Here is a 17,827-nt window from a genome sequence, read left to right as displayed (position 1 = left end):
CCAAGAACAGGCCCAACACCTAGAACTGTGGTCGCCCAAGGTATAGTTGCTATTGTTAAGTATAGAAATAGTCTCATTTGCCACTCAGGTCAAGTAGGGAGTGTTAAATTGATAGGGAGTGAACATATTTAGATTTTGTTTTAGTTTTCGTTTAATAAACTAAATTTGTTATTAATTTGCATTTTATTGTTTCCATGTGTTTTGTGTGTATACTTGTCCTGGTCACGTGGTCCACACGAGGCAGAGTTGCATTGGGCGCCGATTCTAACATCGAATCGGAATTATCATTACCGTGTAATTTATTCCACACTCAAGGTCATCGTTTATAGTGGGGATCAAGCCCCTAGGTTGATTAATTAGCGTGATCGATCCAGACCTCGATCATTGCTCTTGTATTACTGGTCTGGTGGTGGCAGCAGAGGTGACTCTAGGGTTTTGTTCAGAGCTTAGGTCACGTCATACTGGGTGTAGAATCCTAAGTCGGTCAATCGTCTTAGGACCACGTGGCGTGGAGTTGGCTTTGGTAAAAGTTTTGGAGTCCCTTGGTTTAGAAATAAAAGTAAGAATACGGGTAGAGGGAGTAGAAAGAAGGAAGTAAAGAGAGAGGACCCTAACCTGTGTTACAACACCAACCCACCCACACCCAAACCACACCACCCAAACCATACCACACCACCCACACCGTGTATTGAAGCAGCAGGCTTGGAAGCGTCTCAACTCGCCCGACAAAAAAAAAAATGATGGGTTGACAGGTCTCCTCTCACACCTCCAGGACCCCCCCCCCACCCCCCAGGTACCCGGCCATACACACCACAATGCCAAGTCAGCTATTGTTTTCTTCAGGAAACAATAAAACGTGTTAATGATTAATAATGTATATTAATACACGAAAATTAACATATTTTGGCATAAATATTTTACAGCTAAGATTGAGATTTATAATAGAGTATGAATGAGAGGTTTGGCAGCCATGCGTGGTCACCACCCTTCTCTCTCCACTTCCACCTCCCCTGACAACACCTTCCACCACTGACCCCACCTGCCTCTTTCCACCGCTTGCCTCCCCTGACACCACCTGCCTCCCCTGACCCCACCTGCCTCCCCTGACCCCACCTGCCTCCCCTGACCCCACCTGCCTCCCCTGACCCCACCTGCCTCCCCTGACCCCACCTGCCTCCCCTGACCCCGCCTGCCTCCCCTGACCCCGCCTGCCTCCCCTGACCCCGCCTGCCTCCCCTGACCCCGCCTGCCTCCCCTGACCCCGCCTGCCTCCCCTGACACCGCCTGCCTCCCCTGACACCGCCTGCCTCCCCTGACACCGCCTGCCTCCCCTGACACCGCCTGCCTCCCCTGACACCGCCTGCCTCCCCTGACACCGCCTGCCTCCCCTGACACCGCCTGCCTCCCCTGACACCGCCTGCCTCCCCTGACACCGCCTGCCTCCCCTGACACCACCACAAATGATGCCAGCCACCTCACCAAGGCCTAACGTTCACACGACCTGTGCTTGTTTTATTGGCCTCCTCAAAATTTATTCTAAATAGGTATTAGTACAGTACGTAGGCTGTTAGAGGAGGGAGGGAGGGATCCAGGAAACAACCCCCCCTCCCACCCCCCACCCCCCCAATGGCTCAGGGAGCGACCGGCCGGCCACACAATGCCAGCTGTTATCTACACCCCAATTGTATTAAAAATTCTGTGAAAAGGAAATGTGTTCAAACTGTTTAAAATATGTACTGTATATATTACAATTTTCACCATTATTATTGCTCCAATATGACATTTTTCTAATAAAAAGGCTATTTTCAGTGTAGATAATGCGATAATTATCATTAAATTGACTCTTGGCATCTGACGACGAGAGGAGAGTGAGTGGTCTCTGTGGTCAGGTGGAGGAAGGAGGGTGGGGGCGAGGGAGCACGTGTAGCCTCCTGACAACAACTCTCTCACCAATGCCCCCCTGACACCATTTTATCACCATTTCTCCCTAGAAACAATGGGTAGGGATAATAACACACTACATAACTGTTTACACTCTGGCGAATCATAGTTGATGACAGCCAGCTCTGACGCTCGGCCTCGGTGACCGCTTGGACGAACATTCCTCACTTAATCGAACATTTGTATGTTCCACTGAACATTTGGTACCGAATTCAATTTGTTCGGCTCTTCCGGGAATTCGATAGAGCGGGGTTCGTTAGTCTGAGGAAGCACTGTATATATATATATATATATATATATTTATTTATTTATTTATTTATTTATGCATATACAAGAATGTACATAAGGAATGTGAGGATACAAATATTGTAATTACAGTCTTGTAAAGCCACTAGCACGCGCAGCGTTTCGGGCAGGTCCTTAATCTAAGAAAATTTTAAGGAGGTAAATACTTGCAAAATTATAGACAAAAAATGATAACAGATTACATGAAATGAAAAAAAGATGAGAGAAAATTGTAGGTACAGTATATTAAAGCACATAGGTAGCTAAGATTGATTGCAATGACAGCTTGAATGGTAGTTGACAAAAAAAAAAAAATTGGTAGGCACAATACAGCAGAAACAATATAAGATTGGTTGCAATGACAGCTTGAATGGTAGTTGAACAAAAATTGGTAGTCACAATACAGCATATGGCTAGCACATAAAAGAAGACAGCAATGAACACAATGATAAGGTTGTTTGATATTACATAAAAATTAGGAGATTGGGTAACACTAGGTACAGAGCAAATTTAAAGCTCAGTGTAGGAAACTAAGAAGATGAAGTTAGGTACTTTTTGGTTTTGCTTTTAAATAAGGCAAAAGTTTTACAGTTTTTCAATTCATATATATATATATATATATATATATATATATATATATATATATATATATATATATATATATATATATATATAAATGTCAAGTTTTTCCCTGAGTGCTCTGTGTTCCCTTCTCTGAGGCTGTACCCCCCTATATATATTAAAAAAAAAAAAAAAAAAAAAAAAATATATATATATATATATATATATATATATATATATATATATATATATATATATATATATATATATACATATATATATATATATATATATATATATATATATATATATATATATATATATATATATATATTTTGGTAGCAGTCTTTCTTGTAAACATATGTTGTTAAATATGATCGAAAAGGTAAGATTAATAATTCTAACACGAATTTTCTCAATATTTCTAATGTTTCTTTTCACTGTCGATGGCAATTGAAAAATCAATTCTCCAAAATTTATTTTTATTTCTAGTCTGACGCGACGCCTGAACACATTTCGTAATAACTTATTACATTTTCAAAGACTTTAGTTTACACACACAACCTGTAACCTGTAAACACTTATTATACATCCATACTTATACTCGCATTTGGGTGAGGTGATATGGTACAACAGTTTTGGGTGAGGTGAACAAACTTGGGACAAGCACAAGACAAAACATGAAACAATGGGTATAACTTAGTTAAGAGAACATAAGAATGGAAGTAACTGCAGAGGGCCTATTGGCCCATACTTCCTCTTGATGCTTCTATATTAGTTCGGAGTCTTGAAGTGGGTAGAATATAGTTGTATATTAATTGGCTGTTGATTGCTGGTGTTGACGTTTTGATGTGTAGTGCCTCGCAGATGTCGAGCCTCCTGCTGTCGCTGTATGTATAAATGATTTTTGTGTTGTTTGTTAAGATTTCTCTGGTGATGTCTTATTCATGGGTTATGAGAAGAGATTATAATGTTCTCCATATAATATCCATAGAGGCTCCATCAAGGAACATATAATCTCTTCTCAAAACCAGACCATCACCAGAGAAATCTTAACAAACAACACAGAAATCATTGATAGATACAGCGATAGCAGGAGGCTCGACATCTGCGAGGCACTACACATCAAAACGTCAACACCAGCAATCAACGGCGAATTAATACACAACTACTGTATGTTCTACCCACTTCAAGACTCCGAACCAATATAGAAGTATAGGTCAATAGGCCCTCTGTAGTTACTTCCATTCTTATGTTCTCTTATCCAAGTTATACCCATTGTTTCATGTTTTGTCTTGTGCTAGTCACAAGTTTGTTCACATCACCCAAAACTGTTGCACCATATCACCTCACCCAAATGTGAGTATAAGTATGGATGTATAATGAGCGTTTACAGGTTACAGTTGTGTGTGTAAACTAAAGTCTTTGAAAATGTAATAAGTTATTACGAAACGCGTTCAGGCGTCGCATCAGACTAGAAATAAAAATGAATTTTGGAGAATTGATTTTTCCATTACCATTGACAGTGAAAAGAAACATAAGAAATATTGAGAAAATTCGTGTTAGAATTATTAATCTTACCTTTTCGGTCATATTTAACATATATATAATATATATATATATATATATATATATATATATATATATATATATATATATATATATATATATATATACACACACACACACACACACACACACACACACACACACACACACACACACACACAAGGAACATTGGGTTTGTTAGGGGTACTACATTCTTGTAAAGCTACTAGTACATGCAGCGTTTCGAGAAGGTCCTTAATCTAACGGATAATTTTAAGTAGGTAAATTGTAGTAAAATTTATAAAAAGTTGACAGATACTTTGTAAAAAAAAAAAATGAGAGATTCCTAGGTATATTAAGCACATCCATAGCTCTGATTGATAGCATTGACAGCTATCACCAGTCGCTACATGGTGCAGAAGAATAACTGTAAATCCTAGCATTTAACTAGGCATTTCTGGAGATCCGAACCGGGGTTTCCCAAAGCAGGACAACGAGGCTAAGCAGACAGCAGCTTCCCGAGAAGGAGCTGCAAAGAAACACGTACCATTAGGCGTGGGGATAAAAATGACAAAGGTATCCACCAAATCAACTAGGTGTTTATAGATGAATAAATCATCAGGATGAGTAGAATCAACATGACTAAGATCAAAATACTTTGTCCATGTAGCAGAACCAAATAAAGCTTGGAACGTATTAGAACTGGAAGGAATCGTGTGAGTGTGACTGTGGAGGGAGCAGCACCGAGCACCCCCAGTAAGGGGGGTGGGGACAAAGAGACCCAGTTGTTACAATGTTGTGATGAGGTGGTCATCATTGGGAGCTTGGGGCTCAACCCAGCCACAGAGGTGGGAGGGGGAGCAGATAGGGTAGTTGGGACCTGGTGGACCAAGCACTCACAAGTCAGGTAGTAGAAGAGCTCCCAAAACCCCATCAAGCAGGGAGAGTCAGGAGCTGCCTGATCTGGGACCAATGTAGTGTGGGCTACAGAGCCCAGCTTTCCATCACAATCCGACTTGGGGGCCTGGTCTCCCACCCCTAACGTCTTAGAAGTTAAAAAGAGGGTCAGATATCAGCATGTAAATGAACGAGTAAACATTTCACCAACAAACAAGGCCCCATACCCACCATGGAGCCACAATAAGAGGATAGGACAACCAACAAGCAAAGGCCACCCCCCCCCCCCCCCCCAGGGGTTATCTTGAGGTTATCTTGAGATGATTTCGGGGCTTTTAGTGTCCCCGCGGCCCGGTCCTCGACCAGGCCTCCACCCCGCAGCCCGTGACAGCAGACTAACACCCAGGTACCTATTTTACTGCTAGGTAACAGGGGCATAGGGTGAAAGAAACTCTGCCCATTGTTTCTCGCCGGCGCCTGGGATCGAACCCAGGATCACAGGACCACAAGTCCAGCGTGCTGTCCGCTCGGCCGACCGGCTCCCCCGGTCGGTGCACTGTAGATATATGCCCTACAATCGCAACCATAGGAATCATCAGTCCGTCAAGATATAATGGAAGCTCAGCACGATATAATTGGGCTCAGCAATGAAGGAAAAGATTGACAATAAAGGTGTCCTCTTGCTCGACAATGCCGAGTACCACAGTTTTACGGGTGAGAGGGTGTGCCTCCCAAAAAACCCGGTGTCTAAACAGAAGAAAACATCTGAAAGAATAATCAAGAATTGCAAAACGTCACAAGGAAATACCTTACCCTTCTATTGTCAACCAATGTCTGTTTTTTTCTTTAAAGAGCGCTGTTTGTCGACATAATTGTATTTGTGCTGCTTTTTCATCTATGTTTTCATTTCTTGTTTTCATTCTACTCATTATGCTCAATTAGTATTAAGCTTGTCATTTAAGTTTATCATGCCCGAAACGCTTTGCGTAATAGTGGCTTTAGGCATTGTATGTACTAGCTCTACCTATAAGTCTACCAATCCTTGTAAAAATTTATTGTATGTATGTACCTTACCTAAATAAAATTGTATTGTATTGTATTGTTGAAATAGCAATTAAACAGGAGAATTGGGAAGGAAAAATTAAACTTAATAGGAAAAAGCATTCAGCACAATTAGTGAAGATGCCAACAAGAGCATTAGGATTCAAAAGGACAGAGGACACTGTCCCATGGAGCATCACACTCTAGCATCCGCCAACCAAGCCCCCTCATGATGGCAATGGGCTGGAAAGGGAGGGGGAGATGAGAAAGACGAGAGGGTGAAGAATACTGCCCAGTGTAACACCAGTGTTAATAGGTAGAGTGGGTGAATTGGAATCATTCACAGAGACATACTGAAGCCTGTCACAAAGGTAAGACTGTAGGTATTGGAGGGACTAACCTCTTACTCCGTAATGTTGTAATTTAAGAAAGTTAATGTGTTAACAGTGTAAAAAAGTCTTAATGTAGGTCAACAAATATATGAACAAGGGTACTCATTTCTTCCAAGAGCTGCATATATAAAGTTAATGATACTAATCGGTGCATGATTGGTCCTTTTTTGGGCCTCAAACCATTATGGCAAGAACTAAGTAAATTTTGTTTTGCTAAATAGGATTAAGGCTGCTTGTAGATTAACTCTTTAAAATATTTTAGACAAAATCTGCAGAGTTGATATTGGTCTATAATTGTTGACTTCAGTGAGATTGACACTTTAATGGACTAAGGTTACTCTTGCTTTTTTTTCCCCCTTAGAATATCAGGAAAGGTTTGGAGTTCAAATGATTTGTTGTAGAGCAATGAAATGGCTGGAGCTAAAAATCTAGAGGTTTCTTTGAAAATTAGGGTTGGTATGTGAACATATGGTATCTGTGCATGGGGTTCATTCATCCACTGCAAATTACCTGATGCTCATCACTACCCAATTAAAATCTGCTTTCAGAACAATAAAACTGTCTTCAAACAACACACAGCCTCTCTGTTTAAATCCCTGAACATGCTAAATATACACTCGCTCTACACATTCTTTTGTGCTATTTACATGTACAAAACCTTGTTCCTAAATGCTAATCCTGATCTGAAACTCTCCATTGATAGATGTAATAGAACCCACGAGCACCACAACATAAATAAGTATCTGTTTGATATAAATTGACAGTCATGCTAATATAATTGCCAGTAAGGTTTATGTAATTCACAATCATCTTAATATAACTGCCAGTTTGGATAATATAATTGACAGAGGATTATAGAAATCAGGATAATATTATTGCTAATCAAGCTAATATAACTTTGAATCAGGCTTTTTCACCCACAGGGTTATTGATCGATGGAACTGACTACCCGCCAACGCCATAACTGCCAAAATGTGCTGAATTTCAAAATATACCTGGAAAAAATCAAGCAAAATGGGGGGGGGGGAAGGAAACCTTCAACAAACTGCAAGCTTCCCGTTTTTATCGAGGACACTAGGGTTAGTGGCCCTCAGGTAAATCGGGTAAAATATTATTCCAAGACAATTACAGCATAACTGATAAAGTTAGGCTAGAGTAATATAAATTTCTGGTAAATTTCTAGAGTAATATCAATTTAAATTTCATATTAAATTGACTAACAGTTATAAATGCCAATCTGCCTTCAATAAACTCTTCGGTGAAATATTTATAATCAAGAGTATTATTCATAAATATGCCTAAACAAAAAATATAAAATAGACATCAGTTTGCATATGAATCTGATGAGAAAATTCCTTGATTAACCTACATTTCCCTATCAGTCAAATAGTCTCATCTTAAGTACGTCTCAGACTGACTTCTTCACCAGCACCAATGCTAAATAATACAATACAATACAATACAACAATACAATACAATTTTATTTAGGTAAGGTACATACATACAATAAATTTTTACAAGGATTGGTTGACTTATAGGTAGAGCTAGTACATACAATGCCTAAAGCCACTATTACGCAAAGCGTTTCAGGCATGATAAACTTAAATGACAAGCTTAATACTAATTGAGCATAATGAGTAGAATGAAAACAAGAAATGAAAACATAGATGAAAAAGCAGCACAAATACAATTATGTCGACAAACAGCGCTCTTTAAAGAAGCGCTGTATTACAACAGTAATGTCCATAACTTAGCTACAGAGTATATTACATTTTAAATAAATTTTCACAGAGAACAAAAACAGAAAGCACATTGTTATTTACATAAATATGAAGAAAAACATTTAAAGCTTTGATTTATCTTTTCTAAACTAAAGAGATATTTCTATACTTGTAAGCAATTTTGAATTTTCCTATAGTGACAGCTTCTCTAGTTCTTGCTTGGTCATCTAACTTTCATAAAAGAATATAATAAAATATCTTGATCTTTACCTTTCATGGTGAAGTGTATTTCTCAAACAAAATAGAATTACCTTTGAAGAACATCCAACTGACATTGTGATAGCACACTGTTAGATTAAAATTAAGTTAATATACCTGTATGTGCCTCATTATCCTTCAACATTCTCTTAATTACCTTCCACACTCTAAGTGTTTAGCCTATTATCTGCATGTATCATTTTGTGCCTCTTCATATCACTAAGACGACTGAATCTCTTCCAACACTCTGGACACTCGTGAGGTTTGTCACCTGAATGCACTAACATGTGAGTCTTCATACTTCCAAGACGACTGAATCTCTTCCCACACTCTGGACACGCATGAGGTTTTTCACCTGAATGCACTAACATGTGAGCCTTCATATTTCCAAGACAACTGAATCTCTTCCCACACTCTGGACACGCATGAGGTTTTTCACCTGAATGCACTAACATGTGAGCCTTCATATTTCCACGCTCACTGAATCTTTTCCCACACTCTGGACACTCGTGAGGCTTGTCACCTGAATGCACTAACATGTGGCTTATTATATTTCCACGTACTCTAAATTTTTTGCCACACTCGGCACATTGAAAAGGTCTCTCATCCGCATGCACCATCCTGTGAGTCTTCATACTTCCAAGACGACTGAATCTCTTCCCACACTCTGGACACGCATGAGGTTTATCATCTGAATGCACTAACATGTGAGTCTTCATATTTCCAAGACGACTGAATCTTTTCCCACACTCTGGACACTCGTGAGGCTTGTCACCTGAATGCACTAACATGTGGCTTATTATATTTCCACGTACTCTAAATTTTTTGCCACACTCGGCACATTGAAAAGGTCTCTCATCCGCATGCACCATCCTGTGACGCTTCATATTTCCAAGCTCACTTAATCTCTTCCCACACTTTGGACACTCATGAGGTTTGTCACCTGAATGCACTAACATGTGGCTTATTATATTTCCACGTGCTCTAATTTTTTTGCCACACTCGGCACATTGAAAAGGTCTCTCATCCGCATGCACCATCCTGTGAGTCTTCATACTTCCAAGACGACTGAATCTCTTCCCACACTCTGGACACGCATGAGGTTTATCATCTGAATGCACTAACATGTGAGTCTTCATATTTCCAAGACGACTGAATCTTTTCCCACACTCTGGACACTCGTGAGGCTTAGTACCTGAATGCACTAACATGTGGCTTATTATATTTCCACGTACTCTAAATTTTTTGCCACACTCGGCACATTGAAAAGGTCTCTCATCCGCATGCACCATCCTGTGACGCTTCATATTTCCAAGCTCACTGAATCTCTTCCCACACTTTGGACACTCATGAGGTTTGTCACCTGAATGCACTAACATGTGCCTTATTATATTTCCACGTGCTCTAAATTTTTTGCCACACTCGGCACATTGAAAAGGTCTCTCATCCGCATGCACCATCCTGTGAGTCTTCATATGTTGAAGATGCCTGAATCTCTTCCCACACTCAGGACACTCGTGAGGTTTGTCACCTGAATGCACTAACATGTGAGTCTTCATACTTCCAAGACGACCGAATCTCTTCCCACACTCTGGACACTCGTGAGGTTTATCCCCTGAATGCACTAACATGTGAGTCTTCACATCTCCAGAACGGGTGAATACCTTCGGACACTGTGGACACTGGTGAGTCTTCATCTTCTTTATGACAGGTGCAGTTTGTGTGAAGGTTTTCTCCCCCGGATGTTGGGAGAAGCGTCAAGGCTTGAGTGTTGTTTCTTAGAGTTAGACTTAATGTGAGCACTTGGCGGTCAATGGTGTTGCTTCTTCTTTATGATAGGTGCAGTTTGTGTCAAGGTTTTTCCTTAATGCTCGTGCTGGACATCACCGGCGGGTGCTGCTAAAATGGCGGCGGTTGTTTACCCTCTCATCACCTGAGCGTTCCAATGTTTTTGTCTGGTTCCACATATCATTTTTCCTACTTCTTATATTTGTTTATAACTTATCAATTACAATTAACACTTGTATTTATATTCATGTTTTCAATCAAAGAATGTACCTGAAATTGTTTCTTTAAACATAAAGCCACACGATTATACTTTTTGAAGGAAATAGCTCTCCCACAGTTGATGCACTACATGCGCAGAGTTGACCAACAAGTTTTTCATATTTACTTTTATTTATTTATTTATTTACATATATACAAGAAGGTACATTGGGTTTGTGAGAATACATTGGATAGTACAGTATTTACATTCTTGTAAAGCCACTAGTACGCGCAGCGTTTCAGGCAGGTCCTTAATCTAGCAGATAATTTTAAGTAGGTAATTTCTATCAGAATTGATAAATGATAAAGATACATTGCAAGAGAAAAATGAGATGAGAGAGCTTAGTAAGTATATTAAAGCACATTGTTATATTAAAGCTCTGATTGATTACATTGACAGCTTGATTAGTAATTTAAACAAGATTAATAGACACCATACAGCAGATTGACAGCACATATAAGACAGCAATGATCACAATGGTGAAGATGTTCAGATTGGGTACATAAAGATTGGGAGACTGCAGGGTAGCAAAAGTTACAGATAAACAAGATTTATAAACACCATACAGCAGATTGGCAGGACATATAAGAAGACAGCAATGATCACAATAGTAAAGATGTTCAAATTTGGAACATAAAGGTTGGGAGATTGGGTAGAAATAGATACAGTGCAATTTTAAGGCAAAAAGTGAAAAACTATGAGGATGAAATTAGGTACTTTTTAGTATTGATTTTGAATGATGTAAAAGTTGGACAGCTTTTCAATTCAGTAGGGAGTGAGTTCCATAAACTGGGTTCCTTTATTTGCATAGAGTGTTTACACAGATTAAGTTTAACTCTGGGGATATCAAAGAGATATTTATTTCTGGTGTGGTGATAATGGGTCCTATTACATCTGTCCAGGAAGAGTTTCAGACAAGGATTTGCATTTAAGAACAGGGTTTTGTAAATGTAGTTGACACAAGAGAATTTATGGAGTGAGATTATGTTTAGCATGTTTAGGGAGTTAAACAAGGGGGCTGTGTGTTGTCTGAAAGCAGAATTTGATATTATTCTGATAGCAGATTTTTGCTGGGTGATGATGGACTTGAGGTGGTTTGCAGTGGTTGAACCCCATGCACAGATACCATAGTTGAGATAGGGATAGATTAGTGCATAATATAGAGAGATGAGAGCAGAGTTAGGTACATAATATCTGATTTTGGAGAGTATACCAACTGTTTTAGAGACTTTCTTATCTGGTTGTAGGAGTGTTGTTTAGTTCCTAGGATAATAGATGTCATGGTATTCCAGTTGCTTTTCATGTTGCCTTTTGCTTCTAACTCTGTTGTCATTACCTATCCTCTAAACCTTACATTTGTCAGGATTAAACGGCTCTGCCAATCTTTTGACCATATTTCAGTACCCAATTTAGATCGTTCGATAGATCAATTTAGACCCCCTTGTATCATGAATCATCATACATGATGATATAATGATACACACTACTGGGTATATGCTGATGATATAATGATACACACTACTTGTTATGCTAACATGCAGAACACTCTTAACTCTGTATTAGTCTTATGTCAGGACTTAGGTTTAGTCATATCTCAGCAGAGGAAACAAAGATACTAAACGGGTGTTCACCCAGGCAGGGAGGAGCTGTTCGCAAGATGTAACTGTATGATGGCTCCCAGCTTGACTATGTTAACAGATTCAAATACCTTGGCCTTGTATTGTCCTGTTGTATTCAAACTCTGTCGTCAGTATAAAGAGAGGCTCCATAAGCCCTCTTGGAGATGTTGCAGGTTATCACTCAGGCTATGGTGCCAATGTCACAATTGTCAAAATGATGTACCTTGCATACATCAGATCTTTAGTGGATTATGCTGCACCTCTGCTTGCCTTGATGACTGAAAGAAAGCTTAAAGGGCTTGAAAACTTGCAGAACGAAGCCTTGAAGATAATCCTTGGATGCCCCTCGTACCACAAAGATACTTAACATAAGGAAGGAACTTAATATTAACTTAATAATAGAATATGAGTGCATATTCTACTGCATTACTCCTTGTAATGATCCTCATATTGTGCTTCAGTAATCCAATGTATAACCCTGAGATGTTTTCCTAATTGTACTTAGGATTCCTTGTTCATTATTGTGTATTGTTATTATTGTGTATTGTTCTGATCTGCTTTTGTGTCGAAAATTCTTGCATCATACCTGTAAAAAAAAAAATGACAATTTTACTGTAATTATCCTGCTTAAAGTCATCTGTACTTGTAAAGTAAAGCTGTAATGTACCTGTTAAACACTTTTTATCAATTTTACTCCTAATTATTTCTCTAGAACTTTGTTTGTTTAAGGATTTGCTCAAAGGTTAGTTTAAGGACTTGCCCGAAACGCTTTACAAGATTGTAATTCCAACTTAAACTCTATGTTGTCTCTTAACCCCCAATGTACGTTCTTGTATATATAAATAAATAAAATAAATAAAATAAATAAATAAATAAATAAATAAATAACGAGGGATGGAGGCATTAATGCGCAGTACGTGCTTCCCTCACCTGTGACATCACAGCCTCAGCTGACGACAGCATAAACACAGGCGGCCATTTTATGTTCCATCAAGATTAAAAAAAAAAAATTTTAAATTTTGCTCCGAGGGGCGAGTTTATTGAGCAGCGCCCAATGTGTTCACAATAAAATGTTATACAAGAACATATGTATAAAATATCAAACAAGGATGCGTTAGACCGGCAACAAACAAAAATACCTACGTCGATTAATTACCCTCGTCGTGTCAACAAAACAATAGTCATACCACGAAGATCCAATACAATGCCGTTCTCTCAAAAAGGCTTTGTGACTATTGGAGAAAACGAAAATTTTATGGCAAACATGTTCATAGTATCTCCAAGTCGATCGGCGTGTGAGAATTGAGACCACTGACAAAAGTTTCCCAGTCTGTCTGCCTCAGCTCCACCATACGTTCCCTGGCCTCAGCCAGAGCCGCTTGAAAGAGCTTAAGCATTTCAGCAGTGCGGGTCCTTCTATAAGCTAGTCCAATTAATTCTTCTGGCAGTGCGTTTTAGTGCATGCAATTTAGAATCATTATAATAAGCATAAGTGCTATTACCAGTGTAATTTGGGTTACGTGGCCTGGACGATGGATCAAGTGATTCTATGAATGAACATAACAAAGGGGGATATTAATAAGGGTAGAGTTGACTAAATGTAAACTCTGTCAGCAGAATTATTCGCATACTTTGCGTCACTATATAATGGAATGTGAAAAAATCGCTAAATTTAGAGATAACACCATCAATAGTGTCCAAGAAATGTGTAAGTACTTCATTCATAATGATGTGCTGCCCGAAATCTTAGCGAAGTATCCAGCATTTGCTTACTGTAGGCACTCCATCACATAGTGACGGAGGGTGTGCGAATAATTTTGTTGACAGTTTACATTTACTCTACTACCCAAAATCACTTACGTCCTCTAATTACTCAACACAAAGCTGCTATTAGGACAATATCCAATTCTGGCCCCAGACACCACTCGGTACCCCTACTTAAATCTCTGAATATGTTAGACATTAAGTCACTGCACATTCTCTCATGTGTATTATACATATATAAAACGCTAAACTATAATGCCAATCCTGATCTCAAAAGCTTCATAGAAGGTTGTATCAGAACCCATGAGCATCACACCAGAAATAAATACAGTTTTGATATTCCTAGAGTACGACTTAATCAAACTAGAAATGCTCTACAAATCAAGGGGCCCAGAATGTGGAATGACCTTCCCAACCATGTTAAAGACTGTACCTCTCTCAACCAGTTTAAGTTAAAAGCGAAGCTATACCTAATAAATTCCCTGTAACCTACCTTACCCTTCTATTGTCAACCAATGTCTGTTTTTTTCTTTAAAGAGCGCTGTTTGTCGACATAATTGTATTTGTGCTGCTTTTTCATCTATGTTTTCATTTCTTGTTTTCATTCTACTCATTATGCTCAATTAGTATTAAGCTTGTCATTTAAGTTTATCATGCCCGAAACGCTTTGCGTAATAGTGGCTTTAGGCATTGTATGTACTAGCTATACCTATAAGTTAAACAATCCTTGTAAATATTTATTGTATGTATGTACCTTACCTAAATAAATAAAATTGTAAAAATTGTAAAATTGTAAATTGTAAATTTGGTCAGGTCTACATCAGCAGATAATGAGAATTCCCAGAGATACTTGTAAGCGAGTCTAAGCCGAGCGAAGAGACATGGGAGATTTTACATAAGTACAGTACATGGTAGTTTAAGTAGCGAACGCATGTCAACGAATAACAAGTATATATAACAAAACTATTGTCCTATGAAGTCGATTTAACTTCCAAACATATATTTTTTAATAAATGGTAAATGTTTTCTGGCTAGTTATGTTAGATTTTATTAAAAATACGTATTCTACTTGTTAAGATTATTATTTAAATTTGTGATAATTTGTGCAGAGAAGTGCGACAACTGGATATGCCAACAAACACTTTCCAAACAACGATATATCTTGGATAAGTCGCTCCACAACATTGACGCTTGGACCGTCGTCTTCCTTTGACGCCACTTATTTCATAATGAAATTATATTAGTTTGGAGTAAATATATGTTTTCTCATGTTCTGCATTCAGCACTCACATTATAGTGAGTAAATATACCATATTACTTCATTACTTAAGTAATGCTAGGAGGGTTTGAGTAGCTTTGGGTCTTTAGTGGACAGAATCTCCAATAGATGGGGCGAGAGTCGCCTCATCTCTCTCGCCCAGGCGGGAGACGAAACTTAATTTAAAATTGATATATCTTTGTCCTCCAACATGATATATTTCATTTGGTGCAATCATAATAATGTTCATATCTGGGTCTTTCTGGAGGCATATAAGATTTTAGGTTTTATTAGCGTATCTTTGTTAATTATACAATGTATCGGCAAGTCTCCGTGGTGTAGTGGTAAGACACTCGCCTGGCGTTCCGCGAGCGCTATGTCATGGGTTCGTATCCTGGCCGGGGAGGATTTACTGGGTGCAAATCCTTAACTGTAGCCTCTGTTTAACGCAACAGTAAAATGTGTACTTAGATGAAAAAACGATTCTTCGCGGCAGGGGATCGTATTCCAGGGACCATAGGATTAAGGACTTGCCTGAAACGCTACGCGTACTAGTGGCTGTACAAGAATGTAACAACTCTTGTATATATCTCAAAAAAAAAAAAAAAGTGCGTAGGCGTCTGCACTCCATGACCGAAAAGCTACTGAACGCCACTATAAAAACATATATATCTTCACTTGAGCTATAAATATGTCTATTGCAATGGATTTAAAATGAAGCTCATATTTCTATCTTGCTTAAGACATATAAAACATTTGTGTTTATTAACGAATTTACGTGAAATAAACATTGATCTGAGAGAGTTGCTCTGTCGTTCAGTCTGTACGTGGTCGGAGCTCCGTAATTTTTAAAATACATGTATCTTCATTAGAACTTTAAATATGTCTATGGTAAGATGTTTAAAGTAAAGCTTATATGTCTGCCTTTCTTGAGACATATAAAACATATATGTTTATTAACGAATTCACGTGAAATAAACATTGTTCTGAGAGAGAGTTGCTACGTCCATCGATCTGTCCGGAGTCGGAGCTTGGCTATTAAAAAAGTACACGTATCTTCGCTTTAAATTTAAATATGCCAATAGTAAGGTATTTAGAACGAAGCTTATATGTCTGTCTTTCTTGTGACATATAAAACTCTTACGTTTATTAAGGAATCTGCGTGAAATAGGCATTGTTCTGAGATGAATGCTGCGGTTTTCGAGCTCGACGAGCGATGAAAACGGGTCCATAGAATTACCCAAGTCGGCCCAAATCAGGCCAAAACTACCCAAATCGTCCTAGCATTACGTAAGTAATGAAGAAATATGGTATATTTACTTACTATAATGTTGGTGCTACACGTAGAATATGATCAAACCTATTTTTACTCTGAAATAATCTAATTTCATAACGAAATGAGACGTAAATATGTGAGAGGTGACGCCATAGGAAGTCGACGGTCCAAGCGACAATTGTGTGGAGCGACTTATCCAAGATATATGGTCGCCTGGAGAGTGTTTGCTGCCATATCAGCCTCCTGTACACAGTGATCCAGTCGTCGTATTTCATGGCTCAAATTGTCGCAAATTTAATTGGTAATATTAACAAGTAGAATGTGTATTTATAATAATATTTTTCATAAACAGCCACAAAATATTTAATATTTATTAAAAAAAAGTGTCTGGAAGTTAAATCAATTCCACATGACAATAAATTTGTTATATAGATACTAGCGTTATTCGTTGGTATGCGTTCGCTATTTAAACTACTCCAGTCCTTTTCGTTCATAGAACACCGAACCCTACACGCTCTCTGATATATTGCTAAATATTCACAAATAAAGATTATATTTATATATGTTATCAGAAAGGCAGATATAAAATAGTTTGTGTTAATGCATCACAGAGATTATACCTTATTAGAGAGGAAAAATATTCATATTTTAAACAAGGCTTCTTGGCCGACGCTCTCCCTTTCGATGGGAACTATGACCTTTTGAAAATCAATGTTATTTGAATCTATATATTGTAAAAAACGAAGTTTTTTATGTCATCAGAAAGACATATAAGCTGCATGTTAATACTTTGGTATAAATATAACTGAAGTGAAAGTGAAGATATATGCCTTTTTATAGTTACTTGATGGCTCGCTCAGGGAGTGTGAAGGCCTGCACACAAGCCAATCAATTTTATAATTAATGTACATATATGTAAAGTAACGTCAAAGGTTTTTATTTCAGAATAAAGACAGATGTAGACGATAATGTAAATACATTTCAAGGAAAACATATCTTAAATGAAAGCAAAGATATGGTCAAATAAATAGGCAATACCACACCATCGCCAGTGTCCGGACACATGAATATTCGCATTAGGTAGGTGAAAGGAAATGTACCCAACCATTTCCATTTACGCGACCAGTTTCCGTTCTTATGTTCTTACTTACATTTATTGAAATTTATCATCATCATCATTTACAGAAATAAATTAACATAAAAATGTAGTAATTTTAAT

General features: G+C 38.3%; 2 protein-coding genes across 3 annotated transcripts in view; one reads left to right on the top strand and one right to left on the bottom strand.

The window, feature by feature from the left end:
* Nucleotides 1–10,527, bottom strand: part of LOC138371988 (zinc finger protein 665-like) — a 31,149-nt gene extending 20,622 nt beyond the window's left edge. For both annotated transcript variants that reach the window (XR_011230609.1, XM_069337014.1), the window contains exon 1: nt 8,802–10,527. Coding sequence is in view for 1 of the 2 variants with exons in the window: in XM_069337014.1 (XP_069193115.1) it covers nt 8,812–10,341 (1,530 nt within the window). In the remaining variant the exon portion in view is untranslated. The remainder of the gene's footprint in view (nt 1–8,801) is intronic.
* Nucleotides 1–17,827, top strand: part of LOC123765933 (uncharacterized) — a 270,914-nt gene that overhangs the window by 145,927 nt on the left and 107,160 nt on the right. The window lies entirely within an intron of this gene.

This window comes from Procambarus clarkii, chromosome 37, assembly GCF_040958095.1.
Source record: "Procambarus clarkii isolate CNS0578487 chromosome 37, FALCON_Pclarkii_2.0, whole genome shotgun sequence".
Taxonomy (NCBI): Eukaryota; Metazoa; Arthropoda; class Malacostraca; order Decapoda; family Cambaridae; genus Procambarus; species Procambarus clarkii.
This window is presented reverse-complemented; position numbering and strand designations above follow the sequence as displayed.